The following is a 24,202-nucleotide window of genomic DNA, read 5'->3' as shown; positions in this document are numbered from 1 at the left end:
AATCACAACAGAGCCGGCCAGCTAACCAATCAGAGCAGACTGGGCTCTGGTTGTAACATTAGACATGTTATTAGCATGGAGACATGTCCCAGTAGAGACACTACATACTGATATACGCCTGAACATCAGCAAGAGAGGACTCTTTAAAGTAGAGACACTACATACTGATATACACCTTAACATCAGCAGGAGAGGACTCTTTAAAGTAGAGACACTACATACTGATATACACATGAACATCAGCAGGAGAGGACTCTTTAAAGTAGAGACACTACATGCTGATATACACCTGAACATCAGCAGGAGAGGACTCTTTAAAGTAGAGACACTACATACTGATATACACCTGAACATCAGCAGGAGAGGACTCTTTAAAGTAGAGACACTACATGCTGATATACACCTGAACATCAGCAGGAGAGGACTCTTTAAAGTAGAGACACTACATACTGATATACACCTGAACATCAGCAGGAGAGGACTCTTTAAAGTAGAGACACTACATACTGATATACACCTGAACATCAGCAGGAGAGGACTCTTTAAAGTAGACACTACATACTGATACACACCTGAACATCAGCAGGAGAGCACTCTTTAAAGTAGAGACACTACACACTGATATACACCTGAACATCAGCAGGAGAGGACTCTTTAAAGTAGAGACACTACATACTGATATACACCTGAACATCAGCAGGAGAGGACTCTTTAAAGTAGAGACACTACATACTGATATACACCTGAACATCAGCAGGAGAGGACTCTTTAAAGTAGAGACACTACATACTGATATACACCTGAACATCAGCAGGAGAGGACTCTTTAAAGTAGAGACACTACATACTGATATACACCTGAACATCAGCAGGAGAGGACTCTTTAAAGTAGACACTACATACTGATATACACCTGAACATCAGCAAGAGAGAACTCTTTAAAGTAGATACACTACATACTGATATACACCTGAACATCAGCAGGAGAGGACTCTTTAAAGTAGAGACACTACATACTGATATACACCTGAACATCAGCAGGAGAGGACTCTTTAAAGTAGACACTACATACGATGGTTAAACCTGAAAATACACATAGACATAGGAAACGACTCCCTTGTAGTTGGCTCTCCTCACTTACTTGTACAACGTGTTTTCTCCCAGCTGTGTAAACAGAGCTGAAGTTCCCCTTGGAACACATTTAGTTGCACGGAACAAACCCTTTTAAAGCGTCCATGTCACTCAGACTTCGCTGTGTAACATCTGACTGTGTGTGTGTTTGCGTCTCTGCGTCCGTGCACGTGAACTCTCTGTTTGCACACAAACATGCCGCGGCGTGTTGCTCGGAGGTCTTCGGTGTCACATGAATAATTCAGCGGTGCCTGCTTGAAGGAGTCGGGTTGCAGGAAGTAGCTCCAGAGCAGCCAGTGGGAGGCCAGTTGCCCCTCTGCACGGTCGTTTAGCATCTGTACATTTCCGCTATTGATTGACATGAAAGCCGGACGAATTCAGCTAAACCGTAATTAGCCGGAGAGCTCGACCCGACACGGCGTCACAAAGAGCTGAGAGACGGATTAGAGTCTGTCCCACATCCAAGAGGGACTGACTGTCCCTTCCGGCTGATAATCTGTCCCTTCAGAAAAAAGCAAACTGCTGGCATCGGAGCGGTCCGCTAAGCGCCTTCACTCTCGCTTCTTGATTTCATTTAGGACATCAGTCATACTTTGGAGGACTCTTGGCGTCTGTGGACTCTTTGACAAATAAATAAATGAAGTTATTTGTTCGCATTAGGCTCCAGCTTCATGCACTCGGTCGCAGTTAGATTTGTTTGAATGATTAACCATTTCATTGTGAGGCCTATAGAATAATAAACCCGGCATCACGATGACCCAAAGTCCAAAGGAACGTCCTCGAATATCTTGCAATCAAACTGTCCCAACCCCGGATTTAATCTCGAATGATTTGAAACGGTACCCTATTACATTAAATTCAATCATCAGGATTTGTTTAACCGTGTTTTGGTTAGAAGCCAGACATAAGACACGAGTAGAAGAGATTTTAACATTTTGTTCTACGACATGAACTACGTCAGTACCCCACCGGTGAATTTAAAGGCTGCTAACAAGTGTCTAAATAAGATGACGAGATGAAGTGAAGTCATGTGACCGTGCTGTAGTTCCTTTATTAGCATTAGCATTAGCTTTTTACGTCAAAAAGTGGCGTTCAAATCTGGCCGGTCTTTTTTTCTGCAATATCAACAAAAGCCAACGGAGAAGTCCCATTGGCCCTCGCGATGATAACTTCTGCCTGCATAAACACGCCTATCTTCACCGGCACATATGGAGCTCCAGATCTCCCGTGAAAACCCTGCTGAGATTAGGCAGCACCTTAAGCAGCCTGACAGATGGATGCCTAATGGACTTTGTGTTTAGCTGGTAGCATCACTCACGAAGCAAATCCCAATCCTCTGAAAGGACCCCCGACCCATTCCACTAGTTTCATGCCACTTGGCGAGCGCACAGTAAATCCATTTAGTCGCGTGAAGCTTCTGGAGAAACCCGGGACCTCCTCAGTGTCCAACTGTCCCCGCATCCAGTCACTCTGCTGAATCCCACCGGGCCTACGGAAAGAAGTTGGCAAAGAGAAACACTCGTCTATTTCCCTCCTGTCTCCTCAAGCTTCTTTAAAGGTCACCTATTGTGCTAAATCCACTTCTGCATGTCTCTTCTACATCAACATGTGTCCCCTCTTCTTCATGTCTCTTCTACATCAGCATGTGTCCCCTCTTCTTCATGTCTCTTCTACATCAACATGTGTCCCCTCTTCTTCATGTCTCTTCTACATCAGCATGTGTCCCCTCTTCTCCGTGTCTCTTCTACATCAACATGTGTCCCCTCTTCTTCATGTCTCTTCTACATCAACATGTGTCCCCTTTTCTTCATGTCTCTTCTACATCAACATGTGTCCCCTCTTCTCCATGTCTCTTCTACATCAACACGTGTCCCCTCTTCTTCATGTCTCTTCTACATCAACATGTGTCCCCTCTTCTTCATGTCTCTTCTACATCAGCATGTGTCCCCTCTTCTCCATGTCTCTTCTACATCAACATGTGTCCCCTCTTCTTCATGTCTCTTCTACATCAACATGTGTCCCCTCTTCTCCATGTCTCTTCTATATCAACATGTGTCCCCTCTTCTCCATGTCTCTTCTACATCAACATGTGTCCCCTCTTCTTCATGTCTCTTCTACATCAACATGTGTCCCCTCCTCTTCATGTCTCTTCTACATCAACATGTGTCCCCTCTTCTTCATGTCTCTTCTACATCAACATGTGTCTCCTCCTCTTCATGTCTCTTCTACATCAACATGTGTCCCCTCTTCTTCATGTCTCTTCTACATCAACATGTGTCCCCTCTTCTTCATGTCTCTTCTACATCAACATGTGTCCCCTCTTCTTCATGTCTCTTCTACATCAACATGTGTCCCCTCTTCTTCATGTCTCTTCTACATCAACATGTGTCCCCTCTTCTCCATGTCTCTTCTACATCAACATGTGTCCCCTCTTCTTCATGTCTCTTCTACATCAACATGTGTCCCCTCTTCTTCATGTCTCTTCTACATCAACATGTGTCCCCTTTTCTTCATGTCTCTTCTACATCAACATGTGTCCCCTCTTCTCCATGTCTCTTCTACATCAACATGTGTCCCCTCTTCTTCATGTCTCTTCTACATCAACACGTGTCCCCTCTTCTTCATGTCTCTTCTACATCAGCATGTGTCCCCTCTTCTCCATGTCTCTTCTACATCAACATGTGTCCCCTCTTCTTCATGTCTCTTCTACATCAACATGTGTCCCCTCTTCTCCATGTCTCTTCTATATCAACATGTGTCCCCTCTTCTCCATGTCTCTTCTACATCAACATGTGTCCCCTCTTCTTCATGTCTCTTCTACATCAACATGTGTCCCCTCCTCTTCATGTCTCTTCTACATCAACATGTGTCCCCTCTTCTTCATGTCTCTTCTACATCAACATGTGTCCCCTCCTCTTCATGTCTCTTCTACATCAACATGTGTCCCCTCTTCTTCATGTCTCTTCTACATCAACATGTGTCCCCTCTTCTTCATGTCTCTTCTACATCAACATGTGTCCCCTCTTCTTCATGTCTCTTCTACATCAACATGTGTCCCCTCTTCTTCATGTCTCTTCTACATCAACATGTGTCCCCTCTTCTTCATGTCTCTTCTACATCAACACGTGTCCCCTCTTCTTCATGTCTCTTCTACATCAACATGTGTCCCCTCTTCTAAGCCTATCATGTAGAATGTGTTGCAGCGCTAGCCAATAGAAGTGCAAGTGTTACCTAGTGATGTCATTATATTACAGAAGTATATCTTCCCTCTTTGATGTCGAACAAAACCTTTAAATTAAGGAAACGATGCCGTCGTCTCTTAAAATTCACCAGTTTCCAAAAACATTAATTTCTGCAGAACCCTGACGAACATGTTGATTCATTGGAAACCTAATCTGTGCAGAGGACGTGTTCAGGGACTCACAAACCAACTCACTTATTATTATTCAGAAATATTAAAACATCATTTTAAATTAATATTTTGCAGAAAATAAGTATTTTCAGTTTCAATAGTTTCTGTCTTTGGACTTTGAAAAGAGGCTCTTATAAAATGTTTGCTTTTCACAGCAGTTACATATTCCAGGTGACGAGTTTGAGAATATTTTGTTGAACTTTAGTTATATTTTGTGTCACTAAATCAAAATCGCCTTTCCACTTAATCCGATCATTTAAAGCAGGGGTGTCCAAACTGTTTGCACTGGGGGCCAGGGATTACCAACTACATTTGTCCAAGGGCCAAAAGTATTCCTGGAGCCGGAGCCTCGTAGCGGGGGCTACTGCGGAGCGCATAAAGCAGACTCTTCACGCTCACGAAGGAGGATCACCTCTTCTTCAGGGCAGGGGAGGCTACGCAGTACGCAGGCTACTGTCCCGCAGCTGCTGCCTCTCTGTTGGACTCCGGTACTGCACATTACTCAGGACACGTTGTAAAAACAAAAGGAGTGGCGGGCGAATGCACTAACCACTCCGCAACCCTGTCTCCTAAAAATTACGTTCCCACAGAACTAAACTGCATTCTCAATTACGTTTAGCTAGAAACGTATTTACTCCCACGTTACGTTTGTTATGAACTTATCTCAAATACGTTTATTTTCTACATATCTTCTAGAAACATGTTTTCTCCCAGGTTACGTTCCTTATGAAAGTATCTGAAATACGTTTATTTTCTACATATCTTTGCCATTTATTGTCTTGCTTATAATGATGATAATAGTCATTTATAAATATCATTTTAGAGCACACCTTTGAAATCGACAATCGGGCTCGATATATGGTTAAATTAAAATCAGTAGGCGAGGCTGTAATTTCGCCAGCTGTTACTCTCATGTGCGAGGCAGAACATAATAGTTTTAACATGCCAAGAAGCTGCTGTGTCGTTTATTGCACCTCAAACATTAAAACAAATCCAGAGTTACGTGTTTCTGTACTTCCTCTAAGAAGAAAGGACAGTAACAGAAGAGCTCTGTGGCTTCAGGCTTGATCGCCGTTCAAATGACAGCGCTGGTTTCCCCAAAAGTGGGCGGGGCTGTAAAGTGAAGTAGATTTACTCTCATCTATTATTCAAAACCATTCTATTTATTCTAACGTATTACATGCCAGTGTTTTATCTTTTTATTTATTTGTTTTTATTTTAAATCGTATAATGTCGGACTTGTTTTGTCGTCTTTGAGGAAAAGAAATGGGGTTTCGAGATTCAAAATACTGAAATCTGTATTTTTTAAAATCTCTTCCTTCTAATTTGTTATTCTTTTCTAAATAACACACTGTTATTTACTCAACAATAGCACACAATTATCCTTGTTTTTATTTATTCGTTTAATTCTATAATCTTGGGCATTTTAGCCGTAAATAAAGTCACCAGAAACTGACGGGACATTTCGAGATTTAGGATGGCCCAAGACACTACACTACCCATAATCCCCAGCTATCGTTTGGGACTACAGTCCCGTTGACAAACCCCGTGATGTTGCGCCGAGGTTACGCCGAGCGTCAAGCTCTTTGAAATGGAACGAAACCACGGCAGACTATTCAAAACTGGACTCGAACGCCCCCCTGAACTACACATGCTGGCTATTGTGTTTCGCAACATGTTCTTTATGGCACGTCTCTACTGGGAATTGTAGTTTTAAAAGACGTTTTTCCCAAATGTAGAAGTTGACAGTATTAAACTGTGTACAGCCCTGGAGGTTTAGGCGATAGGAAACACATTGGTGTGTACACATTTAAAACATGTAATTACTACATGGGTGAAAATCGCTTGTATCCATAATGGGCAGCATTAATATATATTCTACTCCACTACAGTTCAGAGGTTAACCTGGTATTTTTACTCCACTACATTTAGTTTAGTTACTTTGCAGATTCTGATTAATGATGTGGAATATAAACAACCCTTAAAGCAGACTTTAGTTACACCTGAATACAATTCAGGGAAGGTGATTTTCAAGTGCCAACAATCAGGAGAGATATTTGATAGTTGGTGCTTGAGAAGACTAAACATTTATCTGCAGATCTTTATAAAGTATATTCATTACTCGTTATTCTCTACTAATAGTTAATTAAAAACTGTATAATGGATATTTTGCACATCCCTTTCAAGATTTCAAGGTTTTCTAAGGTGTATTGATCTTATACACAACTTGGGTCGCAGGTTCCTCAACAGACATCTATCAATATGTGTGTACTGTATACCTCCACCATTAAACTGTCATATTCTGCACATTTCTTATTCTATCTACATAAGAGTATAATTAATGTGTATAATATCATTTAAAATAAGTGTTTCAACATAGTTAACATTGCAGGAAAGCAATATGTTAGACGTTAAGTACTTTGTCAGGCTTAATATTCATCTGTAGATAGATACCCCCAAAGCTTTTTTATTATTTGAAAGAAGACCTTAACCTAAAGTATTATTTAATGTGTTAATAAAGGTTAATTCGTTTTTCTGTTTTGCACCTCCTCATATTAATATCTTTGTACATCCAGCACTAAACTGTTTTATTGTAGAGATCACTTAGTATCTTCTTGACTTTTTATATTCTATATTTCTATCATTGACCTTCTACTTTCCCCCTATGAAAGTATGTACTCTTAATATTGTTTTGATCAAATAAGATTATTCAACAAAAATAATTCAATAACGTGCTTTAACCACTAGGCGGTGCACACAAGGTACACACAGCACACTAATAATAACTGTGTATTAGGACACTTATGTATAACATCTGAAGATGTGTAGTTTTATTCATGTTTAGTTTTATACTATTTCTCATGCTTTACTTCTACACATTAATATCTGATTTGTAAAACATCACAGACAGAAAGGCATACCCGTCATTTAATGGTAAGCTATTGAAATTGTGATTCCATAGATGTGTCTCCCATCATCCAAAACCCCTGACTATTCTCTCAACTCAGTATTTACATTCTTATATTCAAAGAAAATCAGTAATATCTTTAAAAACTACAAGTCCTTTTCTATCAGCTGTGCACCGTTATGGTGTAAATATAACCTATATACCAATTGGATCAAATATAAAAGTCAGCCGAATTACTATTGATACTGCAAGGAGATGTATTTTGTGAAAAGAAATTGAAGATGTTGTTTAATTGTTGATATATTTATGATCCACGTCAAGTATTCAGTTTTGGCAGCAGTTCTCCTGTTTGTCTCTCTCTATAAATAAAGAATTACGGCTGATGTGTAATATGTAATGCAGCCGAACCGTGTATTACAATGCCGTTATGTGATGACTTCCAAAGAGAAAAGCAAGCACACTCTGAATTAGGTATTATTTTATTTTTCGTTGTCGGATATCATATCTCCATATCATATCAACACCATATCCCAGCGTGCATTGCGGCTAAAACATCCAATCAACAAGCTTCAAGCTGAGGATCTTGGGTAATCAGTTTAGTGGGTTTGTGGTGTGTATCGCTCAAAATGTCCCGTCTGTTTCCGGTGACTTTATTTACGGCTAAAAAGCCCAAGATTATAGAATTAAATGAATAAATAAAAACAAGGATAATTGTGTGTTATTTAGAAAAGAATAATAAATTAGAAGGAAAAGATTTTAAAAAATACAGATTTCAGTATTTTGAGGCTCTGAGCCCCATTTCTTTTCCTCACAGACGGAAAAAAAGTCCGACATTATACGATTTAAAATAAAAACAAATAAATAAAAGATAAAACACTGGCATGTAATACGTTAGAATAAATAGAATGGTTTTGAATAATCGATGAGAGTAAATCTACTTCACTTTACAGCCCCGCCCACTTTTGGGGAAACCAGCGCTGTCATTTGAACGGCGATCAAGCCTGAAGCCACAGAGCTCTTCTGTTACTGTCCTTTGTTCTTAGAGGAAGTACAGAAACACGTAACTCTGGATTTGTTTTAGTGTTTGAGGTGCAATGAACGACACAGCAGCTTTTTGGCATGTTAAAACTATTATGTTCTGCCTCGCTCATGAGAGTAACAGCTGGCGAAATTACAGCCTCGCCTACTGATTTTAATTTAACCATATATCGAGCCCGATTGTCGATTTCAAAGGTGTTCTCTAAAATGATATTTATAAATGACTATTTATCATCATTATAAGCAAGACAATAAATGGCAAAGATATGTAGAAAATAAACGTATTTAAGTTACATTCATAACTAACGTAACGTGGAAGAAAATATGCTTCTAGAAGATATGTAGAAAATAAACGTATTTGAGATACGTTCATAACTAACGTAACGTGGGAGAAAATACGTTTCTAGCTAAACGTAATTGAGAATGCAGTTTAGTTCTGTGGGAACGTAATTTTTAGGAGACAGGGTTGCACTCCGCCAGCGCCACAGCGCGTGCCGGATGAGAATGTCAGGCGTGCCAGATTTGGCCCGCGGGCCGCCAGTTGATGGGCACTGCACTCGAGGTTGATTACCTTATCAGGCATCTATTGCACGTCTGTCCGTCCTGGGAGAGGGATCGCTCCTCTGCTGCTCTCCCTGAGGTTTCCACTTAAAACTGTGGGTTTTCTCCGGAAGTGTTTCCTTGTACGATGTGAGGGTCTAAGGACAGAGGGTCTAAGGACAGAGGGTCTAAGGACAGAGGGTCTAAGGACAGAGGGTGTTGTCATACTGATATTCTGTACACACTGTGAAGTCCACTGAGACAAATGTAACATCTGTGATATTGGGCTATATAAATAAACAGTGATTGATTGATTGATAAAGGTAAATTATTCTTGATACTTTAATATGCTTTCAGAAACACAACAGCCTACATCTCAGCTCTCCATGGGGTTTCATTTATTTTGTTGGCAGCCCATTCCCTAAAACAGAAGCCTCAGATTGCTTATATAAAGAAATATAAAGGGTAGAATTCAAGCTTGTTGGCTTTTTTTAATTAACTAAGATTTTTTTGACATTTTGTCCAACTTTCATTGACTGAACATGTTTGAAAAGGGAGCGTACTAATACATGAATACTACTGTGTAATATGTTTACAGATGTAGTTAAGAAGTACAATATATGACAAGCACAAGTTCATTTGTGGGCCGTATTTCATTATACATTCTGAACTTGCTGAGGGCCGTTTCAAAATGGGCCGCGGGCCGCATTTGGCCCCCGGGCCGTAGTTTGGACACCCCTGATTTAAAGTGATCTGTGTGTGTGTGTTTCCTCAGGTCTGCGTCACGGCCTGGGTCAGCTGACCTTCAGCGACGGGACGTGTTACACTGGACAGTTTGAGAACGGGCTCTTCAACGGCTGCGGGACGCTGGTCTTCCCCGACGGATCCAGGTCTGTCTTTCACTTCCTGTCACCCTGACCTTTGACCTTTAAAGTTAAAGCACTCTTTAGAGCAGCGGTTCCCAGCCTGTGGGCCTTGCAAGTGGGCCGCCAAATAATTTGCAAACATTATGATTTGTGTGGAAACATTTTCATTATTAAGATTTTATTTTATTTGAACCTCCATTCCTTTCTCTTTCTTGAGCCTCCTAGCAACGGTCATTACAGTCCTTGACAGCGGTCTGTTCTACTGGGTTTACAACGTGTCACATGTTCTGAATTGACCAATCAGAACTCTATTTAGCCTCTGTATTGTTTATGGTTGAATTTGGGCCACACACATTATTTAGATTCTTAAGTGGGCCCTGAGTTGAAAAAGGTTTGGAACCGCTGCTTTTGAGCATTATCTAATGACCTGTGCCTAAATACCTCTTCAACCTCATCTGGGTTTTCATTCCATCAGAGTTTCATTTTATGTAAATTAAGTTAATTTAATATTGTTGAAATTACCTGGCAGCAGGGTGCGAACTGGAGGGGAGCAGGGGGAGCTATAGCTCCCCTGGGAACATGGTTTGTGAAATTTGGGGGGAGCTCTCTAAAATACTGATATGATGACCAAATAAATTTGGGCATGTTTTTTTTTTTTCAAAGGTGTAAAATAAGTGAAATAAAATAATATTTAGAGTTTATGATTCATGAAAAAATTGTCGCCTGCTTGCACGCTGCCCGCAGCTCCACCCACTACCCACTCACTCACAAGCTCGTTTAGTTAGCACTGCATGTTTACCAGGCATTGTTGCTGCTGCTGACATGTCGAAAAAATAATCTCGGCTCCCCCGGAGACCGTGGTATAGTTCGCACACTGCCTGGCAGGATGTTGTCTGGCAAAACTTGGCCCTCGAAATGTATTTTTCATCGAGTATGATTAATCACTTAGTCTGAAATATTAAGAAAATATCTGAAGCTGAGGCAAGTTCTTAAAAAATACCATTTTGTAATAGTTTAAGTATAAAGCCTTAACATATTTAATTAACAATGATATATGACAGGGAAAGCAACAAACCCTCCTCTTACCATACGTTCTAATTACAGACTTTTTTGCAGTAGGCGCTTTCACACCAAGTACTTTGCCGTACTTAGTTCATCAGAACTCTCGCGTTCACACCGGAATAAGTCCCTGGGGGAGGATTACGCTAATGAAGCCGCTGACGTCACTTCTTCTTCTTCTGCTTTGGGTTTACTGGCAGGCCGCAAACAACTTCACGGCGTATACTGCCGCCCAAAGTCCCCGGCCGGAAGTCCCCGGAGTTGGGGAAGGCTTCAGTAGAAGCTGCTGGGACTCCCAGCAGCTTCTACTGAAGCCTTCCGAGTAAATCGCCAGAACGCCGACACCTCCTCATCTCCACCGCTCCCATGTTTTCTTTGTGTTGCCATAAGTTAGTCTCTCTGCGTTTCTGCGCTGGGCTAATGCTAATGCTAATAATGCTAATGCGAGGAAAATAAAATGGCGGCTTCACAAAACTTTTTGGCAGTTTTACGGCGTGGTTTGCAATCCGCCCAGCCAATCAGGAATATAGCTCTTTTCTCAAAAAAGAGCCGCTCGAAAGTCCCTGCTCTCTAGCAGGGACTTTCGAGGGGGTAAAAAGGTTCGCATGAACTACTTTTAGTACCGGCTCTTTTTGGTGTGAACGCGACCATGAACTAAGTTCGCATGAACCTTTGTGGGAAAAGTACCGCAGTGTGAACGCGGCTATAGGAACCTTTTTCTCCCACGAAAGTTCCTGAAAAGGGGGTGAAAATGAACTAGTTCCGGAATTCTTTTGGTGTGAACCTTATATATACAGTCTATGGTGTGAACGCACATTTTCTGAACTCTGTCGGAACTATGCTGGGAAAAGTACTCCGGTGTGAAAGCGCCTATAGTTTTGCTATTTTTGCTTTAATAATGTAAACAATTAGCAAAATAGTTGCTAAATATTTTCTGATTATCTCCAAAGTAATTTCTACACATTTGGCTTCAACTTCATGAACTCAGTATCAGTCTGAAACTCCTGACAATTAAATAATGAACCAGAATGTCCAAGGTAAGGTCTTAACATATTGTGTTTTATCTGACTCAAAGTTCAAAAACCGAGATATAATTAAAGTAGTAAAAAGCAAATGTCATATAGTCGTCTCTTAAAAAAACGTATAATATTCAGTGTTTCTGTTTGATAACGGATTGAATTATGTTGAATGATTTCCCACAAAAGAAGGCAGTTAAGACTAAGAGTGACTTTAGTTAACCTTAGTCTTGGTTCATTCGTCTCAGAAAGATCTTGAGTGTTAGGAAATAAACTAATAAAGAAATATTACTATTAATTCTTCGATGAATGAAACTAAGTCTTCTCTAACTTTTGAATATTTTTTCTTACATATTTTCATCAGAGCATTTTCAAAGACAAATAGTTTTTGAAGTACTTCATTCCAGAGCAGACGGAAACATCTGCTTCATTTCTTCATTTATTCACGAGGAGAAATAACTTAATTCAAGGGTGTGACCTGTGAAAAAAATCAGTCTGCAGAGATTTGTATTCTTTGTGAAGCGCATGTAGTACAACGTTCAAGTGCAGCAGATCAGGGCCTGACTTCAAAAATAATTATTCAGGGTCTCTGGAAATATTAAAACATCAATTGAAATGAATATTTAGTGTCTTTTCAGAAACAAAGGTTGCTATCCTTGGACTTTGAAGAGGCTCTTAAAAGATCGTTGCGTTCCACAGAAGTTACATATTCCAGATGACAACTTGAACTTTAGTTTTATTTTGTGTCACTAAATCTAAATCTTCTTTTATCTGTCAAAGCGGTTGAATGTCTTTGGCTCTTTGTATCCGCCTCACCCCATCTGTGGCTCTAAGAAATCGGATGGAATTCAATGTTTTATCTTGTCGATGTGTTGAGCTCTTGTTCTGCTCCTGGCACTTCAGTCTTTTGTCAGTGTGAGGCTGTTTGACATTGGAGCGATGGCGCATGTTATTCATGCTGGGTAAAAAAAAGATTTCTCACAGTTTTTTGTCTCAGCTGTTAAACTGTGAAACTGAAAACTCCTAATAACGAGGGGGTATGAATACATTGATGACTGCTTGGTAAAAAAACAAGTTGGTTTCAAAGATGTGTGTTTTGGCGATTAGGCCCCGTTGTGCGGGAGTATAATTCGGGAGCGGAGAACCAATCGGATGAAACGCCCCGGGGTCTATACACTGGTGGTGGTGAATGGATAGTTGGGTTCGGTCTGAAGGGGAGTGGCTTAGCTTGACCCTGGTGGTGGTGAATAGATAGTTGGGGTCGGTCTGAAGGGGAGGGGCTTAGCTTGACCCTGGTGGTGGTGAATAGATAGTTGGGGTCGGTCTGAAGGGGAGTGGCTTAGCTTGACCCTGGTGGTGGTGAATAGATAGTTGGGGTCGGTCTGAAGGGGAGTGGCTTAGCTTGACCCTGTTGGTGGTGAATGGATAGTTGGGGTCGGTCTGAAGAGGAGGGGCTTAGCTTGACCCTGGTGGTGGTGAATGGATAGTTGGGGTCGGTCTGAAGGGGAGGGGCTTAGCTTGACCCTGGTGGTGGTGAATGGATAGTTGGGGTCGGTCTGAAGGGGAGGGGCTTAGCTTGACCCTGGTGGTGGTGAATGGATAGTTGGGGTCGGTCTGAAGGGGAGTGGCTTAGCTTGACCCTGGTGGTGGTGAATAGATAGTTGGGGTCGGTCTGAAGGGGAGTGGCTTAGCTTGACCCTGGTGGTGGTGAATGGATAGTTGGGGTCGGTCTGAGGAGGAGGGGCTTAGCTTGACCCTGGTGGTGGTGAATGGATAGTTGGGGTCGGTCTGAAGGGGAGGGGCTTAGCTTGACCCTGGTGGTGGTGAATGGATAGTTGGGGTCGGTCTGAAGGGGAGGGGCTTAGCTTGTACCCTGGTGGTGGTGAATGGATAGTTGGGTTCGGTCTGAAGGGGAGTGGCTTAGCTTGACCCTGGTGGTGGTGAATAGATAGTTGGGGTCGGTCTGAAGGGGAGGAGCTTGACCCTGGATTCAGAGGGACAGGAGGTGGAAAGGGGTGGAGGAGGGTCACCTGGAGAGTGACGCCCCCGATCACTTATTGAGAGGAGAGAGAGAGTCGTAACATGGAAATAGTAAATTAATGAGTAAACCAGACTTCCTGGTTGAACTTGCGCTGAGCTTCATTACTGCAAATTCCCTAGCTGTTTGCAGGAGGAAAGAAAAGGTACAGCATCAGTCTGAAACTCTTATTTATTTATTGTGTCTATTGTTTACTGCAGTGAGAGTCGCCAAAGAAAAGTCTTTATACTTTGTATGATGACAATATAGATGTTCTATTCTATTTTAAACTCCTGATAATGCTGCTACTGAAGTTGACGCTAACGTCTTAAAATATTTTGTTTATCTGACTCTGAATCGGAGCTATAATTAAATTCGTAAAAGCAAAAATCATATAGTCGTCTCTTAAATAACTCTTGGTGTTTCTGTTTGAGAAATGATTGAGTTATGTTTAATGATTTCCCACAAAAGCAGGCAGTTGAGAGTGACTTTAGTTAACCTTAAGTCTATTTTATTAATAAATACAAAGAAAAGTTAGCAGCTTTTTGGTTTTGGCTCAACTGTTTCAACACTGGGTCGTTAGCCTTCCTATTGAACACTAATCGGGACACAAAAACAAGTTTCTCCAAAGATTTGAGGCGAGACATTTCATGTATTTGTTTTTTCTGTTGATGTTTTATTTGTAGGTATGAAGGTGAATTTGTGCAGGGTAAATTTCAAGGCGCCGGCGTCTTCACGTGCTTCGACGGGATGAGGTTCGAGGGCGAGTTTAAAAGCGGCTGTGTGGACGGATACGGTAAGAAATCACTACTCAATTATTTATTTTACATGTAGTCACTTGTGTGTTGTGTGTTTGTATTTGTAAATTGAGACTTTAGCCGCTTTCACACCGAGTACTTTGCCGTACTTAGTTCCCAGCACTTAGTACCCAGCACTTAGTACCCAGCACTTAGTACCCAGCACTTAGTACCCAGCACTTAGTACCACCATGGAACTAAAGAGCCGATCGCGTTCACACCGGAATAAGTTCCCTGTTGGTGGATTAGGCAAATGAAGCCGCTGACGTCACTTCTTCTTCTGCTTTGGGTTTACTGGCAGGCAGCAAACCACTTCACGGCGTATACTGCCGCCTGAAGTCCCCGGCCGGAAGTCCCCGGAGTTGGAGACTGGCTTCAGTAGAAGCTGCTGGGACTCCCGGCAGCTTCTAATAATGCTAATGCCAGAGTTTTACGGGGCGTGGTTCGTCCAGCCAATCAGAAATTGGAACTTTTTTCTCCCCAGGAAAGTACCACCTCTAGCAGGCACTAACAATGGGGGTAAAAGTTCTCATGAACTAAGTTCTCTTTTTGGTGTGAACGCAAAATCCCAGGAACTATCGGAACTAAACGGGAAAAGTACTCCGGTGAGAAAGCGCCTATTGCTATGTTTCTGTGTTTGTGACCTGCCTTGAGACTTAATTATATTTACAAAATACGTCATATATTTCATGCTAATGTTCATTTAGTGCACTGTCCCCGTCAACATTCACAAACAATGAATAAATCTTATCAGAAAGTTCTTCTTTAGTCAAATTCAACTTTAATGTCAATCCTACTCAGTTTGTGTACAGACAGAGATCGAAATGATGTTTCCAACAATCCTGAATATAAAATTATACAGTATACAGATATGTGTATAAAGTATGTATATCCTATATTCACAATCAACACATATGCACACATTAAAATAAAAAAACACGACAATCAATATATACAAAATAACAGTCACTTCAATATCTTTGGTGCAAGATTGTCCGTAAAATGTGCATTTATTGCAGATTGTCCAGCAGCGTAAACATGTGTGCTGGAATTGAGAGTCTGATTGTGTGGGGGGGGTTATAGTCCAGTGGGGGCAGGGGAGAGAGGGGAGAGCGAGGGGTGAGAGGGGAGAGAGGGGTGAGAGGGGAGAGAGGGGTGAGAGGGGTGAGAGGGGAGAGCGAGGAGTGAGAGGGGAGGGAGGGGAGAGAGGGGAGAGCGAGGGGAGAGATGGGTGAGAGGGGAGAGCGAGGGGTAAGAGGGGGGAGAGAGGGGAGGGGAGAGAGGGGAGGGGAGGGAGAGGAGGGAGAGGAGAGAGTTCAGCCTCCTGACAGCCTGGTGTAAGAAACTGTTAGTCTGGTGGTGCTCGACCCCAGGCTGCGGACCCTTCTCCCTGAAGGCAGGAGGGTGAAGAGGCAGGTGGAGGATGAAGAGGCAGGTGGAGGATGAAGAGGCAGATGGAGGATGAAGAGGCAGGTGGAGGAAGAAGAGGCAGGTGGAGGATGAAGAGGCAGATGGAGGATGAAGAGGCAGATGGAGGATGAAGAGGCAGGTGGAGGATGAAGAGGCAGGTGGAGGATGAAGAGGCAGATGGAGGGTGAAGAGGCAGATGGAGGGTGAAGAGGCAGATGGAGGGTGAAGAGGCAGGTGGAGGGTGAAGAGGCAGGTGGAGGATGAAGAGGCAGATGGAGGGTGAAGAGGCAGGTGGAGGATGGAGAGGCAGGTGGAGGGTGAAGAGGCAGGTGGAGGGATGAAGAGGCAGGTGGAGGGTGAAGAGGCAGGTGGAGGATGAAGAGGCAGGTGGAGGGTGAAGAGGCAGGTGGAGGATGGAAGACAGGTGGAGGATGGAGAGGCAGGTGGAGGATGAAGAGGCAGGTGGAGGATGAAGAGGCAGGTGGAGGATGAAGAGGCAGGTGGAGGATGGAGAGGCAGGTGGAGGATGAAGAGGCAGGTGGAGGATGGAGAGGCAGGTGGAGGATGAAGAGGCAGGTGGAGGGTGAAGAGGCAGGTGGAGGATGGAGAGGCAGGTGGAGGATGGAGAGGCAGGTGGAGGATGAAGAGGCAGGTGGAGGGTGAAGAGGCAGGTGGAGGATGAAGAGGCAGGTGGAGGATGGAGAGGCAGGTGGAGGATGAAGAGGCAGGTGGAGGATGGAGAGGCAGGTGGAGGATGAAGAGGCAGGTGGAGGGTGGAGGATGGAGAGGCAGGTGGAGGATGAAGAGGCAGGTGGAGGATGGAGAGGCAGGTGGAGGATGGAGAGGCAGGTGGAGGATGGAGAGGCAGGTGGAGGGTGGAGGATGGAGAGGCAGGTGGAGGATGGAGAGGCAGGTGGAGGATGGAGAGGCAGGTGGAGGATGGAGAGGCAGGTGGAGGATGGAGAGGCAGGTGGAGGATGAAGAGGCAGGTGGAGGATGAAGAGGCAGGTGGAGGATGTGGAGGGATGGGTGGGGGCTCTGCGGGCGAGGCGGGTGTCGTAGATGTCCACGAGTGATGGGGGTGAGGCCCCAATGGTCCTCTCAGCAGTGGTCACGACGCGCTGCAGGGTCTTGAGGTTCGATGCCGCTTCCGAACCTCTATCTATTCAGTATTTAAGATACTCTACAGGTTCAGGGTGAGCAGTGGTGCAAAGTAAAAGCCTTTAGAAGTAAATGAATATAAGAAATGAATAATATAACATATAACACGTCTTAGACAAATACTCGATTCTGATTGGTCAATTTGCAACATTGATTTTAAAAGAGATGTAACATAAGGATGATGTTCGAGGACATTTCTTGATGTTTATTTTAGTATCTCAGTCTTTGACTTTCATTACTTTAATATTTCCTTAAAGGTGATTGTTGTAATCTTTGAATCGTGCCACTCCTACATTAAGGGGATATGTATTATTCAGTCTTGAGATTCGTCGTCACTCTCACGCTGTCGCTGATCCCCTCATTGTTCTGATACCTGATGCTTTAAATACTTTTAAATAATATTAAGCAGACAACGTGTTAATTGTGCGGTCGGAAGCCCCCCTGTGTGTGCCTGAGACTCTGGAGGTAATCAACACGTTTTTATTTGCGTCACCTTGACAACCGGTTCATGTTTGTGCTCGTAAAAAGACGGATAATAAAGATTCCTCCAGCTTCCTGAGATCTGACGGAAGGGGCGTCATTCCTAAACGTCTTTTATGAAGTTTCTTAGTTGAACATTAACCCAAGTTCAGATAACAGCTCACTCGAACCCGTTGTGTGAGGGAGAGGTCAGACGAGAGAAGACGGTGAAGGCGATGAAACTCAAACGTCTCAGCCTAGTTATTCAATATGTTTCTTTTCGGTGAGGCTGTGGCTGGAGTGTCCCGTCAATTATGTTAAGTGTTGTCATGTTAGTTTAGTTTACGTTCCACTTCCTGTTTTATGTTGTCCTCACCTTCCAGGTCCCTTTACTTCCTGCTCTGGTCCCTTGTCCCGCCATCGTCAGTGTCCACCTGTGCGTGCCCACTTACCCCATGTGTATAGTGTCCCGTCTCCCCTTGTTAGTGGTCGGTTCGTCTTGGTCGTCGTCCCAAGAAGCCGGATCCAAGCCATCGCTTAAGAGATTCCGTGTTTTGCCTTTTCCCTCCATGAGAGCGCTTTACTCTAAAAGAGGGATTTAGTTTTTTGCGAGTAAAGATTATTTTTCTTCAATCCTTTTTTGTGTCCGGGCTGTGCATTTGAGTCCTCCAAGCTATTGAGGCAAGGTTCCTAACAGTGGCTCAGTGCGGTAGTGTGCTGATCTGTTGGTTCAATCCCCACTCACTGGGCAAGACACTTCACCCCCAAATGACAAGAGTGTTAATTAATGTAATGACCACTCGGTTCGTACCAAAGCAGACAAAACAAGAATTTAAAAGTTGCTTTTATTTCTTTAACTTAAAGGTGGGGTAGGTAAGTTTGAGAAACCGGCTCGAGATCGCTAGAATTTGAAAATACACAGCCGGAGAAAATCTGCCACTTCCTCACAGAGCCCCTCCCCCAACACACACGAACCACACATGACCAATGAGGGCACGAGATAAGTGTGTGCCCCGATGGAAGACTGACAGGCAGGTAGGCCGTCCAGTTACTTTAGCCGGCTCAGATGATTGGTCGAGCTTTTTACAGCGCCACGGCTTCCACAGATGACATTTTTTTTTTTTTTTTTTTGTCAAAGCCCTTCAGATATTCATTGCTATCGGGATGTTCAGAGCATTCCATGGAATATAACAACAAGTGTATCTCGAGCCGGTTTCTCAAACGTACCCACCCCACCTTTAACATGTTTTTATACAGGTGATGTCATGACAAATACATCTTACAACGCAATTGATAGCTCCAAGTTAAATCGGTTAAAGACTGGTACGGGGGGAAGGCGTGTTTGTGTAGGTTGACCCTGAAGTCAGCATTGCAAAAGGCTCCCTCCACGAAAATCAGTATGTAAGGATTTGTTACCCGGAATAATTGTTGCTAGCTAGGTAGCTAACAGCGTTGACCGTAACTTCCCGTGATGGTGTGCGATCTGAAACAACACATCACGGTCAAAAGTCTCACTGGGTAAATGTAAACGGTGCCGACATGGCATGCAGCGAACTGAGCGAAGTTTACCGAATGAAGACAAAGAAAGTGAATGTCCTTCAACGTCAGAATCTGTACTTGGTCCTTTCATCTGTTTGCAACTCATATCAATATTCCAATTATTTGTTTATAGACTATTCTGCACTATTTATATTTTCTTGTATTTACTTGCACTATTATTTGTATTCTTGTGTTGCACTGTTGGGGGAGCCTGTGCCCTAATCATTTCATTGTCATAACTACACTGTCGCTATGCACGCATGACCTTGCATCGGTGTTGAAATATCTCACTCGGAGTCTCTCCTGCAGGAATCCTGACGTTTCTGGACGGAGGCCCCGGCGGCGGTGGCGGTGGCGGCCACGAGGGTCTGTTTGAGAGCAGCCAGCTGGTGAGGAGGGAGAGCAGCCAGGGGGCGGTGCTGAGGGCGCAGGCGGCCGCTAACAAAGCCCGAACGCTGGCCATGTGACCCGGACCACATCCCCCACAGAGCCCCCCCGACAAGAACAACACCCTCTTGGTTTGATGAGAAGTGATTTATTAAAGGTCCCTATCATACTGTTTATCATCAATACATCACAGGTCTCAGATATATACAGAGCCTGTCTCTGATTGGCTGAAACACCAAACAGATCATTGCAGCATTACCCATAATCCCCTCTGTTTCAGCCCTGTTTCCAAAGTGCTGATTCTCTGTCTGTTACTTTAGATGAAAATAAGGAGCCCCTCCCCACGCCCCTCTGAGAGAGGTTTGGTTACAAAGAACTCAATGGTGCTCTAGAGGAGATTCAGGTGATAAGGAGGGGGGGGGGGGGGGGTTACCTTGTTGCTGATTGGCTAATGGTTACCAAGACAACACATCGTTATGACATCATAAAGTGGACAAAATCTGATCAGCTCATTTTCAGACAGGTTTTTATAGAAATGGATCAAAAGAGAGAAAATCTTTGTTCCTGAAACTTTCAGAGTCTCTTTCCACAGAGGGGACACATGTTGATGTAGAAGAGACATGAAGAAGAGGGGACACATGTTGATGTAGAAGAGACATGAGAAGAGGGGGACACATGTTGATGTAGAAGAGACATGAAGAAGAGGGGACACATGTTGATGTAGAAGAGACATGAAGAAGAGGGGACACATGTTGATGTAGAAGAGACATGAAGAAGAGGGGACACATGTTGATGTAGAAGAGACATGAAGAAGAGGGGACACATGTTGATGTAGAAGAGACATGAAGAAGAGGGGACACATGTTGATGTAGAAGAGACATGAAGAAGAGGGGACACATGTTGATGTAGAAGAGACATGAAGAAGAGGGGACACATGTTGATGTAGAAGAGACATGAAGAAGAGGGGACACATGTTGATGTAGAAGAGACATGAAGAAGAGGGGACACATGTTGATGTAGAAGAGACATGAAGAAGAGGGGACACATGTTGATGTAGAAGAGACATGAAGAAGAGGGGACACATGTTGATGTAGAAGAGACATGAAGAAGAGGGGACACATGTTGATGTAGAAGAGACATGAAGAAGAGGGGACACATGTTGATGTAGAAGAGACATGAAGAAGAGGGGACACATGTTGATGTAGAAGAGACATGAAGAAGAGGGGACACATGTTGATGTAGAAGAGACTGAAGAAGAGGGGACACATGTTGATGTAGAAGAGACATGAAGAAGAGGGGACACATGTTGATGTAGAAGAGACATGAAGAAGAGGGGACACATGTTGATGTAGAAGAGACATGGAGAAGAGGGGGACACATGTTGATGTAGAAGAGACATGAAGAAGAGGGGACACATGTTGATGTAGAAGAGACATGAGAAGAGGGGACACATGTTGATGTAGAAGAGACATGAAGAAGAGGGGACACATGTTGATGTAGAAGAGACATGAAGAAGAGGGGACACATGTTGATGTAGAAGAGACATGAAGAAGAGGGGACACATGTTGATGTAGAAGAGACATGAAGAAGAGGGGACACATGTTGATGTAGAAGAGACATGAAGAAGAGGGGACACATGTTGATGTAGAAGAGACATGAAGAAGAGGGGACACATGTTGATGTAGAAGAGACATGAAGAAGAGGGGACACATGTTGATGTAGAAGAGACATGAAGAAGAGGGGACACATGTTGATGTAGAAGAGACATGAAGAAGAGGGGACACATGTTGATGTAGAAGAGACATGGAAGAAGAGGGGACACATGTTGATGTAGAAGAGACATGAAGAAGAGGGGACACATGTTGATGTAGAAGAGACATGAAGAAGAGGGGACACATGTGATGTAGAAGAGACATGAAGAAGAGGGGACACATGTTGATGTAGAAGAGACATGGAAGAAGAGGGGACACATGTTGATGTAGAAGAGACATGAAGAAGAGGGGACACATGTTTGATGTAGAAGAGACATGAAGAAGAGGGGACACATGTTGATGTAGAAGAGACATGAAGAAGAGGGGACACATGTTGATGTAGAAGAGACATGAAGAAGAGGGGACACATGTTGATGTAGAAGAGACATGAGAAGAGGGGACACATGTTGATGTAGAAGAGACATGAAGAAGAGGGGGACACATGTTGATGTAGAAGAGGACATGAAGAAGAGGGGACACATGTTGATGTAGAAGAGACATGAGAGAAGAGGGGACACATGTTGATGTAGAAGAGACATGGAAGAAGAGGGGACACATGTTGATGTAGAAGAGACATGAAGAAGAGGGGACACATGTTGATGTAGAAGAGACATGAAGAAGAGGGGACACATGTTGATGTAGAAGAGACATGGAAGAAGAGGGGACACATGTTGATGTAGAAGAGGACATGAAGAAGAGGGGACACATGTTGATGTAGAAGAGACATGAAGAAGAGGGGACACATGTTGATGTAGAAGAGACATGAAGAAGAGGGGACACATGTTGATGTAGAAGAGACATGAAGAAGAGGGGACACATGTTGATGTAGAAGAGACATGAAGAAGAGGGGACACATGTTGATGTAGAAGAGACATGAAGAAGAGGGGACACATGTTGATGTAGAAGAGACATGAAGAAGAGGGGACACGTATTGATGTAGAAGAGACATGAGAAGAGGGGACACATGTTGATGTAGAAGAGACATGGAGAAGAGGGGACACATGTTGATGTAGAAGAGACATGAAGAAGAGGGGACACATGTTGATGTAGAAGAGACATGGAGAAGAGGGGACACATGTTGATGTAGAAGAGACATGGAGAAGAGGGGACACATGTTGATGTAGAAGAGACATGAAGAAGAGGGGACACATGTTGATGTAGAAGAGACATGAAGAAGAGGGGACACATGTTGATGTAGAAGAGACATGAAGAAGAGGGGACACATGTTGATGTAGAGGAGACATGAAGAAGAGGGGACACATGTTGATGTAGAAGAGACATGAAGAAGAGGGGACACATGTTGATGTAGAAGAGACATGGAGAAGAGGGGACACATGTTGATGTAGAAGAGACATGAAGAAGAGGGGACACATGTTGATGTAGAAGAGACATGGAGAAGAGGGGACACATGTGATGTAGAAGAGACATGAAGAAGAGGGGACACATGTTGATGTAGAGGAGACATGGAGAAGTGGAGTTTGCATAATAGGTGACCTTTAAGGGATGTTTCCTTTAGTTTCCGTCTCGTTGAGCATGTCCATGTTTCTTCTGATTTCTCCTCCCTGTCCCCTGCAGTATGCAGTATGCAGTATTCAGTATGCAGTATGCAGTATTCTCTGAGGTAGAAATCTCCAGAGAGCTGTGATGTGGTACCTGTATGTATTTCTTTTATTTTCATTGTGTTGCCTCCGATTGGAAAGCCACTGATTCAGGATCAGCTGAGTCAACCCCAGATGAGCTGCTCTGTTAACACACTGCTGCTGAATCTGCTCCAGGATCAGATCGCCTGACAAAACAAAACTCAGAAGTGCTAACGGACATTTTCCAGTAAACATGGATGTTTGTGAGAAATGTATTTATTTTTAAATCTGGTTTAAACTCATCTAAGTTTTGGAGCTTGAGAGCAAACTTAACCTTTTTAAATAGCTTTCACTTTCCTTTCAAATCTAATTGAATCCCTTATAATTGATTCTAATTAGGTCGAGCTTCAACATTTGAAATCAAAGTTTAAAATAATTCAAAGTTAAAGATTTAATTAATATATGCAATTGTGTTTTGTCGCCTTAGAAGAAATACTTTTCACTGTGGCCGTCTAGCAACATGACATTATAAAGGATTACATACACATTTCAAACGACTGTTCTGCGCACCTTATCATTAAAAAAGCTGCTTGCTGAAACTCAGAGGCTTGATAGTAGAAGTATTCTAATTTAAGAACCTCAATTGTCAAGAGAAAAATGTAGAGAAAGGCACAACATTTTAGCTCAGACTCAAAATCCTTGCTTACTGGTTTCCCGGCCTTCCTGTAAAAAACCCACATCCTTTCTTATCGGTGCTCGATATTTAAATACAACCTGTTTACTGTAAGCTTATTTCACTCAGTGCCGTTCCAGCTCTCAGATCAGTGCCCCCCCAGTGCCGACCACACAGTGCCAACCGGCTGCAGCTGATCCAGAATCAGTCGTTTGCCATGAGGTGAACGGCGGAGGGGAAACGGCAGGCTGCGGTGATGTGTGCAATTCATGTGTCTGAGGTGCAATTTGATAATAACGTGCAATGTTTGCCTGAAAACAGGATTCCCCTCCTCCAGCAGGTTTCCTTTGTCTCAGAAAGGCTTTGTGTCGAAGTGAGGCTCATCTGGTGAAATACAGCCTCGGTGTCCAATAGCAACTCTCAGAACTGGAAGGGTTTCATTCCAGACACACATGCAAA

At 43.2% G+C, this 24,202-nt stretch overlaps 1 protein-coding gene across 1 annotated transcript in view; it reads left to right on the top strand.

The window, feature by feature from the left end:
- Positions 1-20,366, top strand: part of LOC117451138 (MORN repeat-containing protein 4-like) — a 26,158-nt gene extending 5,792 nt beyond the window's left edge. Inside the window, exons 3-5 of the mRNA XM_034089273.2 lie at positions 9,804-9,918; positions 14,673-14,782; positions 19,662-20,366. Of these exons, the coding sequence (XP_033945164.1) occupies positions 9,804-9,918; positions 14,673-14,782; positions 19,662-19,819 (383 nt within the window). The 3' untranslated portion in view covers positions 19,820-20,366. The remainder of the gene's footprint in view (positions 1-9,803; positions 9,919-14,672; positions 14,783-19,661) is intronic.
- The last annotated feature ends 3,836 nt before the right edge of the window (positions 20,367-24,202 follow it).

Source organism: Pseudochaenichthys georgianus, chromosome 1 (genome assembly GCF_902827115.2).
Source record: "Pseudochaenichthys georgianus chromosome 1, fPseGeo1.2, whole genome shotgun sequence".
Classification (NCBI taxonomy): domain Eukaryota; kingdom Metazoa; phylum Chordata; class Actinopteri; order Perciformes; family Channichthyidae; genus Pseudochaenichthys; species Pseudochaenichthys georgianus.
Note: the sequence above shows the minus strand (reverse complement) of the source record. Positions and strands in the feature narration are given on the sequence as shown.